This window comes from Mustela nigripes, chromosome 12 (genome assembly GCF_022355385.1).
Source record: "Mustela nigripes isolate SB6536 chromosome 12, MUSNIG.SB6536, whole genome shotgun sequence".
Taxonomy (NCBI): Eukaryota; Metazoa; Chordata; class Mammalia; order Carnivora; family Mustelidae; genus Mustela; species Mustela nigripes.
The window spans coordinates 36,014,808-36,034,726 of record NC_081568.1 but is presented as its reverse complement, the minus strand read 5'-3'; the positions used below and the strand labels follow the sequence as shown (position 1 = coordinate 36,034,726).

At 39.1% G+C, this 19,919-nt stretch overlaps 1 protein-coding gene across 2 annotated transcripts in view; it reads left to right on the top strand.

Annotated features, from left to right (window-relative positions):
- Positions 1-19,919, top strand: part of EMB (embigin) — a 45,825-nt gene that overhangs the window by 11,827 nt on the left and 14,079 nt on the right. For both annotated transcript variants that reach the window (XM_059416504.1, XM_059416505.1), the window contains exons 3-6: positions 1,684-1,773; positions 3,459-3,548; positions 16,597-16,780; positions 17,013-17,101. In XM_059416504.1, coding sequence (XP_059272487.1) covers positions 1,684-1,773; positions 3,459-3,548; positions 16,597-16,780; positions 17,013-17,101 — 453 coding nt within the window. The remainder of the gene's footprint in view (positions 1-1,683; positions 1,774-3,458; positions 3,549-16,596; positions 16,781-17,012; positions 17,102-19,919) is intronic.

Here is a 19,919-nt window from a genome sequence, read left to right as displayed (position 1 = left end):
GGTCTGGTGGGAGACACACACCAGTACCTCATACAATGAGAACACAGTATGTGGGAGTCTACCACAATGAGGGCAGGGTACTCTGTGTGCTGGGAGGGGGCGGCTGGTCACAGTGGGAAGCCCGAGAAGGACTCTCTAGAAGAGGGACACCTGGGAAGAAGGGAGGGTTCATTTTGATTGGCAGATACTCTTAAGTTTTCATCTGCTCTTGCGGTGCCTCCATTCAGATCTCTCTGCATTGAAGAGGGAATTTGTGTGTTCCCCGGAAGAGCTGTAGGCAGGGAAATTAAAAATACTGTCGAGTGAGTCAATGACAGTGCCAGGGAGAAGTAAGGAAGGCATTCTGCACTGAAACTCCGCTTGACTTTCTCTTTCACAGTTTTAGATTCCAGTCGTTCAAAAGGAATCACAGATTTTTTTTTTTAAAGAAGTAAGAGTAATTGTCTATTTTAGGAACAATGTTACAGGTGTAATTAGAATTTAAATATTGTAAATGCTTTTACAGAGTCAGGAACATGTTTTCTCTAGTTATCTGTTCAGTCTTTAACTGTCCTTTAGTCTTTTTTTTTTTTTTCAAGATTTTATTTATTTATTTGACAGTGATCACAAGTAGGCAGAGAGGTAGGCAGAGAGAGAGAGAGGGGGAAGCAGGCTCCCCCCTAAAGCAGAGAGCCTGATGCGGGGCTCGATTCCAGGATGCTGAGATAATAACCTGAGCTGAAGGCAGAGGCTTAACCCACTGAGCCACCCATGTGCCCTGTCCTTTACTCTTAAGAACTGTTTCTCTCTTTCTCATATGAAAGAAAGCTCTGCTTCCCTCATCTCCCATCTGATACCAAAGGAATGTTTGTGCTGCCCTTTTTGGGTAGAAATTTTTTTTTTTTTTATCTTGTACAACTCCTGTTTGTTCTCAGTCTCTATTCCAATATTTGGAGTTTATTCTAGATTGTAAAAAGTAATTACAGAGGGCACCTGGATGGCTCAGTGGGTTAAAGCCTCTGCCTTCGACTCAGGTCATGATCCCAGGGTCCTGGGATCGAGCCCCACATCGGGCTCTCTGCTCAGCAGAGATCCTGCTTCCTCCTCACTCTGCCTGCTTCTCTGCTTACTTGTGACCTCTGTCAAATAAATAAATAAAATCTTAAAAAAAAAAAAAGTAATTAAAGGGCACCTGGGTTGCTCATCTGCCTTTAGCTCAGGTCGTGATCCTGGGGTCCTGAGATCAAGCCCCACGTAGGGCTCCCTACTTAGCAGGGAGTCTGCACCCCCCTCTCCCTCTGCTCCTCCCTTTTGCTAATGCTCTCTCTGTCCAAGAAATAAAACCTTTTTTAAAAAAGCACTTAGAGGGGCACATGGGTTAAAGCCTCTGCCTTTGGCTCAGGGTCCTGGGATAGAGCCCCACATCAGCCTCTTGGCACAGCAGGGAGCTTGCTTTTCCCCCCACACAACCCCCCCCCCCACCCCGCCGCCTGTCTCTCTGCTTACTTGTGATCTCTGTCTGTCAAATAAATAAATAAAATCTTTAAAAAAGAAAAAAAAAAGCACTTACAACACTTTCATGTTATTTTTAAAATTAATTTTATTTTTCATTAATCATGTACAATCTAGCATTTTAGCTGTTACAAACTAGCTTATAGTCATTTCATCTTGATAATAATATTTGATCGCATTTTCTTCTTACAGCTTCACCTCTTACAAGTCTACCCATCCCGGAAGTAATGATGACAAAATACTCTAACCTTTCCTTGGAAAGTCATAACTTCTCGCTGACTGGTAAATGTGTTGCCTTTCAAATAATACAGTGCCCCCCAAAGTTTTTATTTTTAAGTAAGCCATTGCATTTTGCCTCATCAATTATTAATCCTTGCTTACGGTCTGGTGGGAGACACACACCAGTACCTCATACAATGAGAACACAGTATGTGGGAGTCTACCACAATGAGGGCAGGGTACTCTGTGTGCTGGGAGGGGGCGGTGGGTCACAGTGGGAAGCCCGAGAAGGACTCTCTAGAAGAGGGACACCTGGGAAGAAGGGAGGGTTCATTTTGATTGGCAGATACTCTTAAGTTTTCATCTGTTCTTGCGGTGCCTCCATTCAGATCTCTCTGCATTGAAGAGGGAATTTGTGTGTCCCCCGGAAGAGCTGTAGGCAGGGAAATTAAAAATACTGTCGAGTGAGTCAATGACAGTGCCAGGGAGAAGTAAGGAAGGCATTCTGCACTGAAACTCAGCTTGGCTTTCTTTTTCACAGTTTTAGATTCCAGTCGTTCAAAAGGAATCACAGATTTTTTAAAAGAAGTAAGAGTAATTGTCTATTTTAGGAACAATGTTACAGGTGTAATTAGAATTTAAATATTGTAAATGCTTTTACAGAGTCAGGAACATGTTTTCTCCAGTTATCTGTTCAGTCTTTAACTGTCCTTTAGTCTTAAGAACTGTTTCTCTCTTCTCATATGAATGAAAGCTATGCTTCCCTCATCTACTATCTGATACCAAAAGAATGTTTGCATTGCTTTTTTGGGGTAGAAAACTTTTTTTTAAATTTTTTTTATTTTTTATGAATATATATTTTTATCCCCAGGGGTACAGGTCTGTGAATCGCCAGGTTTACACACTTCACAGCACTCACCATAGCACATACCCTCCCCAATGTCCATAACCCCACTCCCCTTCTCCCAACCCCCCTCCCCCCAGCAACCCTCAGTTTGTTTTGTGAGATTAAGAGTCACTTATGGTTTGTCTCCCTCCCAATCCCATCTTGTTTCATTGATTCTTCTCCTACCCACTTAAGCCCCCATGTTGCATCACCACTTCCTCATATCATGGAGATCATATGATAGTTGTCTTTTTTTATTACTTTGTACAACTCCTGTTTGTTCTCAGTCTCTATTCCAATATTTGGAGTTTATTCTAGATTGTAAAAAGTACTTACAGGGCACCTGGGTGGCTCATCTGCCTTCAGCTCAGGTCGTGATCCTGGGGTCCTGGGATCAAGCCCCACGTAGGGCTCCCTAATTAGCAGAGTCTGCATCCCCCTCTCCCTCTGACTTCCCTTTGGTCATGCTCTCTCTGTTAGATAAATAAAACATTTTTTAAAAAAGCACTTACAGGGGTGCCTGGGTGGCTCAGTGGGTTAAAGCCTCTGCCTCTGGCTCAGGTCATGATCTCAGGGTCCTGGGATCGAGTCCCGCATCAGGCTGTCTGCTCCACAGGGAGCCTGCTTCCCTCTTTCTCTCTCTGCCTGCCTGTCTACTGTGATCTCTCTCTGTCAAATAAATAAATAAAATTTTTAAAAACAACAACAACAACAAAAGCACTGACAACAATCCTATGTTATTTTTAAAATTAATTTTATTTTTCATTAATCATGTACAATATAACATTTTAGCTGTTACAAACTAGCTTATAGTCATTTCATCTTGATAATAATATGTGATCGCATTTTCTTCTTCTTACAGCTTCACCTCTTACAAGTCTACCCATCCCGGAAGTAATGATGACAAAATACTCCAACCTTTTCTTGGAAAGTCATAACATCTCACTGACTGGTAAATGTGTTGCCTTTCAAATAATTTTTGAAACCCTGTTTTCATGTTCTAGTTATTGGTTTCCTCTGTCAGATGAAGTTTTGCTTTAAGAGAGATCCATATGAGAACACAAGTTTGCAAATCCTTTGAGAATCCAGGTAATGTTGGCAGCAGCATACCCCTTCCCTACCCAGTAAGGACCCTGCAGAAAAAGGGTTAGTGTCCAAGAAGAGAGGAAAAAGTGGACATTTTAGTTGATGTGGGGTTGGTTATTTACCTAACCTGTTTGGAAGGTTAAACTCCTGACTACTCTTTTATTGTAATACTATCATTAAAACCAGTATTCTTGCTGCTGTGAAGAGACCAGTGGTCCGTGGTTGTCAAGAGACTGGTGGTCCGTAGTTGTCTGTTAGTTACCAACTAGTTACCTTCTGCCTTAGCTTGATCAAACCTTAGACAAGCTTTTTCTTCCTCCCAGGCCCCTGAACTTTAGTTTTCCCCAAGTCTGAGCAGCACTAATGCTTGACTACAGTGTGATCATGCTTCCTGCATCCCCCACTAGATTGTCCCATTTCCTCTCAAAAGTTCCTGCTAGCCTGCTTACCCCTCCCTAGAAAAGAAAGTCATTTTCTGTTTGACTTTGAGATGCTTGCAGATGGATCCAAAGTTTGGTGCATCTTCCTTATTGCAATAGACTTTTTGAATAAAATCTCTGTTTACATAGATCTGGATTTGTTTTTATTTGACAAAAGAAAAGATTTGACATTCGTTTTGAAAGACTGGATTTCCAACCTGTGGCCTATATGGTTGCATTTTCCTGTAGGTTATTGTTCTGGTTGCCTTTGCATCAAAAAATTTGGTCTTAGGAACAGCCTTCCTGAAATATAGAAGTTAAATCTGAAGATCTGTTATGCTTACTAGGAACCATAGGCTTTCTTCCTACTGCTATCTCTAGGATTTTTAACCTCCCTGATGAATGGAATGTTTTCATGTGGTCATACTTAGGTTTACTTGAATTGCACATTTTTTTAAATTTTATTTTTTCAGTGTTCCAAGATTCATTGTTTATTCACCACACCCAGTGCTCCATGCAATATGTGCCCTCCTTAATACCCACCACCCGGCTCACCCAACCCCCCACCCCCCTGCATATATTTCTGTGTTGTCCTTACTCTTTTCTCTTTCCCTCAGGCCCGTTTAGAAACTAGATGAAATGTTTCTCGTAGAGAGATTCAAATATAATACATTAGTTGCACATTTTGGACCAGCATGACATTGGCCCAGCTCTTAGCAGCTTACTTACCAAAGATGCTAGAGGGGCACCTGGGTGGCTCAGTTGGTTAGGCAGCTGCTTTTGGCTCAGGTCATGATCCCAGGGTCCTGGGATGGAGCCCCGCATCGGGTTCTCTGCTCAGCAGGGAGCCTGCTTTACCCTCTCCCACTGCCTGCCTTTCCTTTTGCTTGTGCTCTCTTAATCTCTGTCAAATAAATAAATAAAATCTTAAATAAAACAACAATAAAGATGCTAGAGACTGGGGGAACACAAGGTCCTGTGCTGGGGAGAATGGGAAATATGACCTTTGATTCATGGAATCCTGGTTGTTTACTTATTTTGTGTTTTTAAAATGTTGTTAGTTATTTACTTAACAGACACGGGACTGACTTCATACAATGTTTATATTTCTAAATGTAACTTAATTTAGCCCTCATAATATCCCTGTGCAGTAGGTACTACTACTGTTTGCAATTTGCAAATGAAGAAAAGGCGGCACAAAAAACTTAATTGAACTGACCAAGGCCCAGGTGATAAGTCAGAGCTTGGTTCTGAATCCAGGCGGTGTGGCGCCACGATATTCATTATATATGCTGTCTTTCTTAATGCCCAATAAGTCATTTCCTTCAACAGCATTATTAAAACAATTATTTCTATTTTAAGGGAACTTACATTATTTTTGAAACCGTGTAAAAACTTTCGGAAACAATGAAAAACAAAAGTGTTTTAATTGCCTTATTTTTAAATATGTGCAAATCGTATTTGCAGAGATAATGAATATATTGGTGATAGTATAATTGACGAGTAAGAATAAAAGGTTTCTTTTTTTTTTTGCTTTTGTTTTTGCTTTTCCTTTCTGATATCTCTGGGTTTTAAAGCTTCTCTTTTGATAATGGACTTTTTTTTTTTTTTTAACATCACTGAACTAAGTTTCCCATTGTCAGCATTTGAAATTCATTGTTTGCATTACAGCAATTAGAACATTTCTTTATTGTTACTTTTATTTTTCTTTCTTTGCCTCTGCATATTACAGTGATTGGTATCTCAATCAGTGTGTTATAGTTTAACCAAAGAGGTTAAAGTCAAAACACCACTGACTTGACCACTTGACTATCCTGGTAATGTTGGGGTAGGTTCTCCCAATAACAAATTTCATTTACCATGCTGAAATGTGAGCAGCTGGCCTGATGAGGTCTTGGTGAGACAAGGAGTTAGACAAAGCAGTCACTCAGGGAAGAGATACTCAGATTAGGGTATCGAGTGAAATTTGGGAGGACTAGTTGAAGTCAGGAAAGGTAGCCATGTTCCCTACAGCCTGCCAGGCAAGAGGTCAGTGTTAAGACCTTTCAGACTCCAAGGCCGGGTACCTGTTCCATGACATTGAGAAGAGGGTGTTCGGGAAGAGAGAACAAGAAGTGGGTTTTTTTGTTTTTTGTTTTCTTTGTTTTTTAGCTGAAAAAGAAAAAGAATAGTGAGTCCCTTACATTTCGCTGCTCAGACACTTTGTGGCAGAGAAGACCCTAGAATGACTTCAAGGAGGTTCAAATGTGTATGATGTTTCTCAGTCATCACACCTGATGAAAAGACGGCTGAGGTACATGCCTGTGAACCGAAGTCCTGTTAGTCTTCCTTGTGTTTGTCGACAGGGCATTTGAGTTCTAAGAGTCACAGATCTAAGAATGAGGGCTTGGATCTAGGCAAGGAGAGGAGCAGGCACTGAAAATCCCCAGAAAGCCGATCTTTGCAGAAAACTGGAACTGAAGACCCACAGAAGGCTATAAACGTGGTGAAAAATATTTGACCTGGGAGGTGGGGAGGGGTGGGGAACCAGAGTGGATCTGCACAAGGCCACACACACACGATAAGTGGGCTTCCTGGTTTTAGCTTTGTTCTGAATCAAAAACAAAGACTTCCCTGAGTACTCAAAGTCAAAGGCCTGCCCTCAGTGGCATTGAGATTGCAAATTTACGTTCCCTGCGTGACACACGAGCCTTGCAAGCTGAGAAATAACACAAACATGACCCTGGTTCTGCCGGAAAGCAAATGGAAGAAAACATTTATGGCAGGACACTTTGCCTGCTCTGGCTATGGATCTGGGCTGAGGACTTGCTCACAGATAAAAATGCAATAAAGTGGACCCCAAGACTGAGAGTCAACTAAAGAACAGTAGGATTAGATTGTCCAGAATTTAAGATGACAGAAATAGTAGGTAGAGTTATAAAAGAAGAAATATTGTAAAACAGGGGAAAACAATATTATGTTATCAAAAAAAAAAAAAAAAAAGATAAAGCATGTTTGAAAAATAGCCAAATAGAATTTCAAGGGATAAAATCTCAGCTTGTCAGAGGATGTCAAAGCCCTTTTGACACCCTCTGCTTCTTTCTTAGCTGAGCTCTTTCCAGGGGTAACCTCTGTTCCATGTATGTACGTATGTGTGTATTCAAAGAAACTGTAGAGTCCTATGGGACATGGTGTTGTACTCTTTAATATTAGTGATTTAAATCCATATGTACTGTCCTGAATTTTTGTTGTTGATCAGTGTTAGTTCTTGAGATCTGGCCATTTTGCATGGACATACCTTATTTCTTTTACTTGTATGCACAGTATATAAACATACCAGTTTTCTTAAACATTTTCCTCTAAATAGACCCTAGTTTGCTTAAATTGTTTTCAGTTGTAAACCATTCAATAATGAACACTTCTTTCTACATCTCTCTCTCTGGGCATGACTGTGTGTGTTCCTTTGGGATAAATGCTACAGAGTAGAATTGCTGAATTAGGAATTGTGTGCATTTTAATTTTAATACATACTTGCAAATTGCCCTCCAAAGTAGCAGTTTACCTTTTCCCTCGCTCCCATATTTGACTGTAATCCTCCTTGTTCCTGAAATTCTTTCATCTTTGCCAGCAGGAGTGCTAAAAGCTGTTTTAATTTGCGTTTTGGAGTTGGACATACTTATGTATATGTGGTGTGTTTATGTTAATACCCTGTATCCATTTTCCTGTTGGGTTTATATACTTTTTAATTGGTGCGAGACAGCTATACACTTTAAATTCTAATTTGCACTTTTTATTGAAATTGCAAATATTGTCTCCCAGTTGTCTTTAAACATTTACAAGGTGTTTTTTATTGTGAAGAAGTTTCATTGTTTTTGTTTTCTTCTGTCATTTTTACGGAAGTATTTTCATAGGAGTTTTTTACCCTTCATTTTTTAATCCTTTTGAAATATAGATTTATGTACTGTGTGTGATAGGGCCCTAATTTTATTAAATTATTATTTTTATATAGATAGCCAAGGTCTCAACATCCTGTACTGAATAGTTCTTTTTCCTAGGCTTTGAAATATCATTCTAACCATATTCCAAATTCCTTTGTGCTATTCTGTTCCTTTATTGTTTCAATATTTTTCAAACATTTTAGAGAGTTGGGCAAAGTAAGAAGTAAATTTACCTTGTAACCTGATTTACCACCCATGCACACACATGGGCAAACACACACATGATACAAAGTATGCATTAAGCAACACTGCACATCTCACAGGTGTGTTGCACTGATAAGTTTCTCTTCTCTTTCAATCCATTAAAAAACAAATTTGGTGATTAACTTGACTTCCTGACCATTAAGTTTCCAACTTGCAATCCAGAAAATTCTACCTATTTATTCCATTAATTTCTTGGTATTTTCCAGCATCATTAACACATTAATCTTTTTTTGAAACATTATGATACATGTTTATATCTTTGTTCTTTTTTTTTTTTTAACATAGGTTTTCCAATGTCCGACATTTTCACTCTTTCATGTAGATTTTTTTTGGAATCAGGTTCCACAGCAAATACTTATTGGATTTTGGCTGATTTTTCACTAAATTTATGGAATAATTTGGAGAATTAATGATTTTATTATATTGTATTACTACCTATAATTTAGATCTCATTTGACTTAAGATTTCTGTTACAGTTTTTTTTTCTTTTTAAAAAGTATTGAAAATAATAATTATACATACTTAAGGTGTACAACATGATGGTTTTATATATAAATATATATAGTGAAATGGTGCTACAGTTAACCTGTCATCTTACAAAGTAATTTTTTTCTATGATGAGTTTACCTGAAATCTATTATCTTAGCATATTTCCAGTGTTCAATACAACTTTTTTTTTTAAGACTTTATTTATGAGACAGAGAGAGAGAGAGACAGAGCGGGAGAACATGAGAGGGGAGGTGAGAGTGAGAAGCAGACTCCCCATGGAGCTGGGAGTCTGATGTGGGACTCAGTCCCAGGACTCAGGGATCATGATGTAACCATCCCTTTACTCTCTGTTTCAATAAGTTCAACTTTCTTCTTCTTTTTTTAGAGTCTACCTATAAATGAAAAAAAAAAAAATTTGTCTTTCCCTGTCTGGCTTATTTCACTTAGCATGTCTTCCAGATTCATCCTTGTTATTATAAAAGGCAGACTTTCCTTCTTTCTCATGTCTGAGTAAGTCCATCTTCTTTACCCATCCTTCCTTCTGCAGGCACTTGGGTTGTTTCCACATCTTGGCTCATGAACAGTGCTGCAGTGTTTATGGCAGTTCAAATATCTCTTTGGGATCCCGATTTTATTTCCTTTAGGTATATACCCAGAAATAGGATTGCTGGGTCATATGGCAGTTCTACTTTTTAGTTTTTTGAGGAAGCCCCAGACCGTTTTCCATTATGGCTGTACCAATTTATGATCCCACCAACACTTGTATAGGAGTTCTCTTTTCTCATATATCATTTGTTGATCATTTGTATCTCTTCTTTAGAAAAATGTTTATTCAGGTCCTTTGCCCATTTTTAAATTGAGTTGTTTTCTGGCTTTTGAGTTAGTAGAGTTGCTTATATATTTGGGATATTAGTCCCTTATCAGATTAGGTTGGCAAATATTTTCCTCCATTCTGTAAGTTGTCTCTTTACTATGTCTTTGCTCTGTTGATTGCCTATTGTGCAGAAATTTTAGTTTGATTAATTCTACACGTTTATTTTTGCTTTTGTTGCTTATGCTTTGGGGCTCATATCCATGAAATCATTGCCCAGACCAATGTCAAGAAGCTTTTCCCCTATGTTTTCTGTTTCCCTAGTTTTATGATTAGGATGGAAACCAAATTCTAGAGTATGTCAAAGACTTAAAAGAGGAAAGACAGCAAGAAACCTTGACGTCGTCTGGTTAAGATATTGTTGCTAATACTGTACTTTTGATATTAGTGCTCAGGGTAAAGACACATAGTAGATATTTAGTACAATCATGAATGGTTGGGTGAGTGAAAGTCACGTAGCAGGTGTTCAGAAAATAAGTGTTGAATGAAAGGGTAAATGAAGAAATGATGCTTTATCATTGCTAGACATTTGCCATTGCTGTTGTGATTAATTTCTCGATTCTGCCTAGATCCTTAAGTCATTCCCTCTAACTTTAAAGTCCTAGGTGGGGAATAGAATTAGTCAAATGGCATTGCCCTTAGCATCAGAGAGTTAGAAGGAATATTTTTGGCTTACACAGTAACTGAGGGGGCTTTGCTTCTTATTAAAACTTACACAGAAGGGAAGGTTGTTCAGATTCTGGTTATCCAAAAATATAATAGTCTACTACCACAGTGCTGGATTAACTCTCTCTAACTGATGTGAAAAGTTGTTGTAATACTGTCCTATCCCTTATGTTGTAGAAAAATGTATTTGACTGATGGATTATTACTCAGGGCAATTCCTCAAATTAAATACCACATTGTTGAAAACAAGAAGTAATGTGTCTTTTCTAAAATTCAATGGAGCCATGTCCCTTTGGAATTTCTCTTTGAAATATTTTTAAATCAGTTTAGAAAGTAGAGAAATAACCATTATACCTGGTACTAATGGAAATGGAGGAAAAAGGTGACCAGCAGGAACTTTGATAATGAAATTCAGCCAGCATCTTTTCTTGGCCAATTTGAGAATATTTTCCGTAATATTGTAGAGACTTTGAATTATGTTTGGTAAACCTGGCTTCACTTGTGTAGAAGCCATTCACATTTTCTAGTATTCCTCTTTCTTTTGATGCTGCTTGCATAAAATTCCCAAAAGCTTGAGTATAAGCTGTGCTTATATAACGCCAGACACATAGTTCTTTGGTCTTGAGGGATTCCCAAGGGAGGACTTGGGGAGTGTGTGTGTGTGTGTGTATCTGTTTGTTTGTATACAGACACACATAGACATACAGACCCGTATGCTCTTTGATCCTCAAGTTAGGCTTTCCTCCTTTGAGGTGTCCTGTGCATATTGGCAATTTTCCTTCCTAAGCTATGAATTCGGGAGCGCAGGTATTTTAGACTACCACATCAGTACTGCACTGATGAGGGAGCATGTACATAACTTGATAGATTCAGAGAAAAAAAAAAATGATCATGAATGAAATTTAATTCAGGAGGAGTTGAAAATTATAAGAATCAAGGAGCAATTTTCTTTTGTTATTGTACATGTTTTGAATATGAAGTTTAAGAGACTGTATTTTATTCTTATTCAGAGGAGTTATTTTATAAAGTTACCATATGGTCAGGAGCATCATATAAATGGAGCCAACAACGTGTTAAAAATAGGATCGTTTCACTTTTATATAGGGGTGTTGGCCTCATGTTAGAGTGGCCATCCGCATTATTTCTGTAAGGGTTCTTCGTGTTCCATCTATATTTTAGGATGTAACATGGGACCTCATTGACTTCTATGGTGAAATAAGGGAGAGCTCCGTATTTCCTCTCTGTCTTAGCCGGAATTGTCCCATTTTACCAGTTTTTTATGTTGTGGTGCATTTCACTCTTACAAATAAAAGTTTCTGCTTCTCAAGCATGTTTGGAAACACTGTCCTATGCAAGAAATTTTAACTTGCTTTTTTTCACTTTTCTCTTTTTTTTAAGAAAGGAACAAAATAGACTTTTATATCAAGTGATAAGATTCTTAAATGGGCCCATTAAGGTCTAACTGTTATCATTTCTTTGAAGATTTGTGAAGACACAAACTGCTTAAGTGTCCATATACTTTAAAATTTTTAATTATGAAAATAAGAGACAAATATAAATTACTGTATGACTTTAAGGGTAGTCTTTTAAAATATAGCTCAGAAACCAGACAAATAGGTGTAGTCTTAGAAATGCCGATATCGTGGATGTTTTTGCAATACTCTAAAATAGCAGAAATGCATTGCAGTTGTGGTTTGGGGGAAGCTGAAACATTGTCCATTGAGTTCAATGGAAATATTAGTTTGTTGGCTGATTGCAAAATATTTTAAAGTTAGAGGTGAAACTTTTTACATATTTTTGATTTTCTGATAGGAAAGCAAGCTACAGAAGCATCTGAGAAGTGTTGCAAGAAACAGGGAGGTAACAATTAGGACTTGGAGCCTGGCAAGAGTTACGGAGAGGCTACCGTGTGGTTTTAATAGAATTATTTAGTTGAAAGTGTGAATTTTTTTAAAGATTTTCTTTGTTTATGTGACAGAGAGAGACAGATCACAAGTAGGCAGAGAGGCAGGCAAAGAGAGAGGGGAAGCAGGCTTCCTATTGAGCAGAGAGCCTGATGGGGAGCTCAATCCCAGGACCCTGAGATCGTGACCTGAGCCGAAGGCAAAGACTTAACCTCCTGAGCCACCCAGACACCCCAAAAGTATAAATGTTTGAAATATGTTGATCTTACCATTTGTCTATTATCACTTTGCTGTATTGCTGCATTATAAGTTATTTCATCTTCCATTATTATTTTCTTTCATTTAAAATCTCAATTCAGTGGTGTCTAGGTAGCTTGGTGGGTTAGGTATATGACTCTTGATTTCAGCTCAGGTCATGATCCCGGGGTCATGAGATCGAGCCCCACCTCAGGCTCCACGCTCAGTCCAGAGTCTACTTGTTGCTTTCTCTTTGCTCCTCCCCCTGCTTATGGGTGTGCAGGTTCTTGCATGCGCTCTTTCTCTCAAATAAATAAATAAATAATAAACTCTTTAAAAAAGGTAAAACCTCAGTTCCGTAGTTTGAAAGTGATGAGGAAGTTAATTCTATTGTCATGAGAATTTCATATATTTGAGAGTCGGTACACGTAGTTGGTTATGAGACTCTGGACTCAGTCCCATCCAAATTTGTATTCACATCTGTCATTATCAGGATGCATGATCTAGGGAAAGATAGTTAACCTTATCTAGTTAACCCTGAGTTAAGCCTCAGTTCCTCCTCTGTGGAGTTGGAGTGATAGTAATGATACTCATCTCATAGAAAGGCTGTAAAGATTAAATGATACGAGCAATACAGAACTTCAGGCAATACGTGATAGCTTTTGTTACATTCCCCAGTATTGAGGAGGAAGAAAATGGAGAAACAGCTAAGTGGGAAATTAGTTGGCAGTTACTGTATCACTAAAATTTTCCTTATAACTCATTTAATCCTTTCTGTGGTCTCACGAAATAGGGCTTGTGCCATTTTACAAATGAGGAAACTGAGATGTCCACCATAAAGATGCTCACTGTTGCCCTGTGAGTCACCTCAGGCAAGGAACCTGACATGGGGCCCCCTCCCTTATGACATGGAGGTCATCATACATATTTTAACTTCCTGATATTTTAGGAGGCTCCAGGGAGCTATACCACTGAAAAGAGCGTGGTGTCCTGGAGTCCCCTTCTGGAACAGAAATACCTCTGTACTGACTCGTGCTAGGAGCGATAAGGCTGCCGTGTCTTCTTGCCAGTCCTCCAGCAAGAAAGATGGTCTGTATTCAACCTCATAAGGTGCCCAAGAAATAATGCAGGAGTCAAAATAGCCTTCTCTGGGTGCTCTGGCCTCCAGAACCTCTGGGATCGCTGTGGCCTACTGCAAGGCCTGGGTCTCCGCAATTCTGAGCAGGGTGGCTTTGCCGGCATAAACCCAGGCTGGGAAAGAGGCCAGTAGTAATGAGCGACACTTCAGCTTAGACTTGGGGAAAAGACTCAAGAAATCTCCAGAAGCTTTGTCCTTGAAGCATCAACTTAGCAGAGTTTTGCAGGATGTGAAAGAATTTTCTGTAGACTTTGGTAGATGGTCTGTGTCCCACAAGGAAGGAAAAGAGGTAGTCGGGTTAAACATTTTTAACTTTTGGTAAAGCACTTTCTGGAACTTGGTAAGATACCAGAATATGCTATATTGGGGTGAAGACAGAGAGTGTATGGAGAACTCCTTCATGAAATTGATGAATGAAGTAAATTTCTTTGACAGAGAGGGGACTAGGTTTTCAGGGGACCCCAGAGCTTAAGCTGAAGGAGGAAAATTTACAGAAAACAGAAGCTTAGGACCAAATAGGACAAATCTTTTTTTTTTTTTTTTTAAAGGTTTTACTTATTTATTTGAGAGAGAGAATGAGGGAAAGGGATCTTGAGAGGGGAGAGGTCAGCTTGAGAAGCAGACTCCCTGCTAAGCAGGGAGCCCGATGTGGGACTTGATTCTGGGACTCCAAGATCATGACCTGAGCCGAAGGCAGTTGCTCAACCAACTGAGGCACCCAGGCACCCCGAATATGATGGATCTTGAGATATTTTCTCCTGTTACTTACTAGCATCTCCTATAAATTCTGGTATGCAGTAGATGCTCAACAAATGCACCAAAGATGCAGTTTGACCCACTCAGTTTTTTCTCTGTATAACTGAATCTTGTTAAGATCTGTCTATACCTAGGGCTTTTGTTTTGTTTTGTTTTTTGTTTTACCTTTCTTTTTGCCATAAAATTCAGCTCAGCACTTCTGCAATTCCCGAGCTGTTATTTCAGGCATATGCTCACAAAGCACTTCACACTAGCTGAACTTACTTCACTGTTCGCAAACTTTGCACCTGGTCATTGCTTAAGGAAGCATTTTTATAAAGTTTTCAGTGTAATTAAAAGTGACGTTATGCTATTTGGGTTCTGTTTGTTTTGTTTTGTTTTTTTCTCTCTCTACATTTTGGCCCTGCATTCTGCTTTTACTGACACCACGTTACTGGGCAGGAAATTGAGAAATGTGTTTATATACCGCAGGGCCCTCTTCCAAACACAACGCCCCATTTCCCTTTAAGAGTAACCACCACCATTCTGGTTTGTAAAAAATTGTTTTATCACACAAGAGTACCTCCCTAATATTATAGTTTAATTTTTTTTTAAAGATTTTATTTATTTATTTGACAGAGAGAGAGAGAGCACAAGTAGTCAGAGAGGCAGGCAGAGAGAGAGGGGGAAACAGGCTCCCTGCTGAGCAGAGTCCGATGCGGAGCTCGATCCCAGGACTCTGAGATCATGACCTGAGCCGAAGGCAGAGGATTTAACCCACTGAGCCACCCAGGTGCCCCTATTATAGTTTAGTTTTACTTTGTTGTTGTTGTTGTTTTTTTTTAAAGGCGTGTTTCTAAGGTATGTTTTCATTTTTGGGTTTCTTTCTTTCCCTTTTCTAATTTATCTGTTGAAAACACCAGATTGTTTGTCTTGTCGAGTTTTGTCACACTCTATATTTGGTCGATCACTTTCATGGGGTGCTGTTTAACATGTTTTTCCATCCTCCATATTTCCTGGAAACTGGTAGTTGAATCTAGAGACTTAGGACCCTGTCCCCTTTACTCCTCGCCCCCCTACCTTGGACAAAACGACTGCCTAGGTAGTGGGGTGTCCTCCTTGGGAGACACACAGTTCCGTGACTGAGAGGGTTGCTGCAGCGGATGGAAAATGCCGAGATCCATGATTCACCAGGAGTTACAGCATCATTCTGTCAGATTTCTAGAGTTTCTTCACTTACTGGCTAGAACTGTATAAAAAGAAAGTTTTCCTCTTCTATTATCTGGTTGCCTTTAGTGGCACATTTAGTATAGGAAGAGCAGTGTACCTTTTTGTTATTTTCCCTTTACTTACTATTGCTCAAAAAAAAAAAAAAAAGTTGGCTCTAATGTATCCACCATAAGTGGGATATAGATATCTACATATATTTATATATAGCTAGTGACCTCATGGTTTGTTTGGTTTTTTTTTAAGATTTTATTTATTTATTTGACAGAGATCACAAGTAGGCAGAGAGAGAGAGAGAGAGAGAGAGAGAGAGGAAGAGGAAGCAGGCTCCCTGCTGAGCAGAGAGCCCAATGTGGGGCTCAATCCCAGGACCCTGAGATCATGACCCGACTCGAAGGCAGAGGCTTAACCCACTGAGCCACCCAGGTGCTCCTGACCTCGTGGCTTTGTACCGGAATTGCAAATTCAGTGAAAATGCAGAAGTACAGAATGAGTATTTTAATTCTGCCATTCATCTGTATGTTTGTCCAGTCCCCACAAGAGTTTAAGGACTAAGAAGACTAGAATGACAGAATTAGTATAACACACAAACCCATATTTTACACAGAACGTTCTTGTAATAACTACGAATAGCACAATTCCTTAAAGGAGCCAAAACAGTTACTCCATTCTTTCTCTCCCTTAGGTTTTGTTTGTTTTTACAGTTGGGGTGTTTCTCTGGTTCGAGGGTAGGGACCTCCTTGATACCGTGCTCTTCCCCCATATCCTCATCAGCTGGAAATTTTAAGGAGATTAAGATTATAGCCTTAGGCTTTTGCTATTCTGGTAATGTAACAAACACTTTCTTCCTCTGTGACTATGAAAGAGAATAATAAAGGGAACCAAATCTGTGTCGACAGAAGAATAATTCTTCAAAGGAATATTACATTCAGAAACTGGTGATAGAGCATTATTATGGATGACTTAAAACTGCTTGGTCTATATTGGTTGTCCCCTAAATGTAACTTTAACAACATCTTTTGTCTGGTTTTCTTTTGTGGCTAACAGAACATTCCAGTGTGCCAGTGGAAAAAAATATCACTTTAGAACGACCTTCTGCTGTAGAACTCACATGTCAATTCACAACTTCTGGGGATGTGAATTCAGTAAATGTGACTTGGAAAAAAGGGGATGAACAACTTAAGAATTACCATGTCAGTGCCACGGGAGGCATCCTGTATACCCAGTACAAGTGAGTACGTAACATTTTAACCTGCCTGGCTCAAGGAAATTCATCAACTTCTAAACATTTTTGATGACTGGGCAGTTTTGCCTTTGCTGTCTCCTGAAGGTTATGCTAATGGTCTAATTTGCATATTTACGTCATTGTTTCTATTTTAGAATTTTGATTAAATGCTGAGTCTTTTTCATTTTTATCAAGAAGTGTTTTGAGAACTAAGCCTATATTAATGAATTCTCTTTAGGTTTCCCATCATTAATAGCGAGCAACTGGGAAGCTATTCTTGTTTCTTTGAAGAGGAAAAGGAACGAAGGGGCACATTTAATTTCAGAGGTTAGTACTAATAATTTATAGAGTAATAACTTCAGCATTATATTTTTAGAATTCTAAACCCCCCAATTTTTGAATTACCATTACAATACTAAACATAATGGGCTGAGGGAGAATCATATACTTTCCACTGAATCTTAAGTGGTGACCTTAAAAATGGAGTGTCCCAGTCTCTCTAAGTGGTAGCATTTGCATTCCCAATCCATTCCCTAGCTTAAAGTGAGACTTTAGTGTGAAAGATGGGGCTGCCAGGTTCCTTGTAACAATCTCTCGAATTTCTTTGCTTATTCATTTGTTTAGCCCACTAAACTCAGAGCTTTTATATACTGTCTCTTTAGGTGTCTGAGTTACTGTACCCCTAGACTGTGAGACTGTGCTTTGGTGTTCTATGCCATTGGGTCTGGGACTTGGGGGTTTTAGGGAGCCATAAAATTTAAAAATAATACGGAGATGCACAAAGGTTGCCTGTTTTTGGTCTCTTCCAATGAGGACAAAACCCAGAATGCGATCCATAGCTCCTCCCTGTGGAATGAGAAAAAGTAAAATCAGAATATTTTACTCTTCCTCTCATTAGACCAGAACTGTAAAGGTCTCAGTCTCATAATAAAGACTAGTCACTGAGTTGGGCACTTATCTTCATAAAAAACCCCTCTTCTGTGATAGATTAGTGAACCACAGTGTTGAGGCTGCTATCTGGGAAATGTGGTCTATTGCCACATTAACTATTCTGGGCTTTGCTTCACATTATGTGTATTTCCCAAGGCACATGAGAAATTGTTCTCTACTTTTCTGGAAAATTGTGGGGTCTGGCTAGCCGCCCTGACAAAATACGGGTATTGTCTCCAAGGCCCTATCAAGAGCAGAATAGCCTGCTTCAACAGGATCATGATTTAAGGTGGTTCGCTCCTATATGGCTCCCTGCCTTCCCTCCGTTCTCACAGACTCATTTCCTTCACTTGGCTCCGTCAGTGTTCCTCCTTGGCAGATCTAATAAATCCTTGTGTTTATGCAATTTGGTCTCTGCGGAGGCAGAAACTATTCCCATCCTTTGATCATTTTGATCACGCGCCTCCTCTCTTAACCTCCTTTCCTCGCGTAATTTAATTTCGTGGAGGACAGATGCACCATACGTGTCCTAACCTTCTTCTCTTCCTTCCCTCGTCTTTTTCTTTCCTTCCTTCCCTCCCACTCCTCCCCCCTCTTCCCTTCTTTCTTTCCTTCTTAATGAGCTAAAAAGATATTAAACACCTGCACAAATACATAATCCTCTATTAAGCATTTTATTGAGTGTCCTTTCAATAGGTAAAGAAGTTCTGTAGGTTTTGAGGGAATCTTCATCAAATCTTGAGGCTTAAAGTGATTCCAGAGATTCAGTTTTTAAAAATTGTCTTTTTCAGTTGGTTAAGCCTCTGCCTTTGGCTCAAGTCGTGATCCCAGGGTCCTGGGATGGAGCCCTGAGTCCAGCTCTCTGCCCAGCAGGGAGCCTGCTTCTCCCTCTCTCTCCCTCCCTCTGTGTCAAATAAATAAAATCTCTAAAAAAAAAAAAAAAAGGAAAATTGTTTTTTCCTGCCATCTAAATAAGACTGTTTTCTAGAAATAGGTACTAATTACATCTGTTCACAGTTTAAATATTAAATATACTATGTGTTTTTCCTATTTGCTCTCTTATAATAAATTACTTAAATTATTATTTGGCACTGATCGGTCCTGCCTCTAATGTGAAGATTAACAGAAACATTTTACTTTTCAATATGCCAATACATTTCATGCCATGTGGACTTGGAGAAAGCCTCTTGACTCCATATCTATTTTGAGATGACCAGGCGGATTCTGGCTGGCGTCAGGAGCACCAGCACAAAGCTTGGGTTTGAAATCAAATGCTTGAGGATTGCAAATAGCCACTGAATATTTACTGTTTTTTTTTTTTCCTTTTTATAGTTTTTTTAAAAAGTACTTTAGTTTAGTTTATTAGTTTGTTTGTTTGTTTGTTTGACAGAGATCACAAGTAGGCAGAGAGGCAGGCAGAGAGAGAGGAGGAAGCAGACTCCCTACTGAGCAAAGAACCCGATGTGGGGGCTCGATCCCAGGACCCTGAGATCACGACCTGAGCCGAAGACAGAGGCTTTAACCCACTCTGCCACCCAGGCACCCCTGTTTATTACTTTTTAATCCCCACTTAACACTTGTAGAACTTTTAAGTATGCATTATGTCTCAAAGACATTTATAAAATTAATAAGTTGGACCTTTCTAGATCTTTCATAAAATCATAATTTTCTGTAACTCATCTAAATTGAATATTGCTTGGAGAAATAATTTCATTTGATTACAACTTAAAGGCATCTGCAGAAGAGTTCCTATTATAGTTATTATTTAATTAGATCTGTAAGGCTTATAGGATGGCATCTATTTTTATAAATATCCTATTATATCTCCACATGGCTTGCTTATGGGTTTTCCTAAAAAGAAGGCTTAGTTTTCCTTAGCAATCCTACAACTGAGTGTGGTAGAAAGCCTTTTTTATCCTCTATTTTAAGTTCAGCCAAGAATAACCCATTTTGCTATTGACTATATGAGTCAACTAGTGCATGAGCCTGAGTCCTTGGAATAATTCATCAGCAGAGCCCCTGCGTGTGCCTTTTTGGGAGCTGGTTGATTTATTACTAGAGATTGTAAAAGGGCCTCAGCATCACTGATTAGTACAATGCAAAAAAACCTGCTGACTTTGTGGGTTTGTCTGTTGATGTTGGGTCCCAGAGAGAGAGCGAAAGTCACACTGGAAACTGGCAGGTACTAACATGTTGGTGATTACTTTTCATTCAA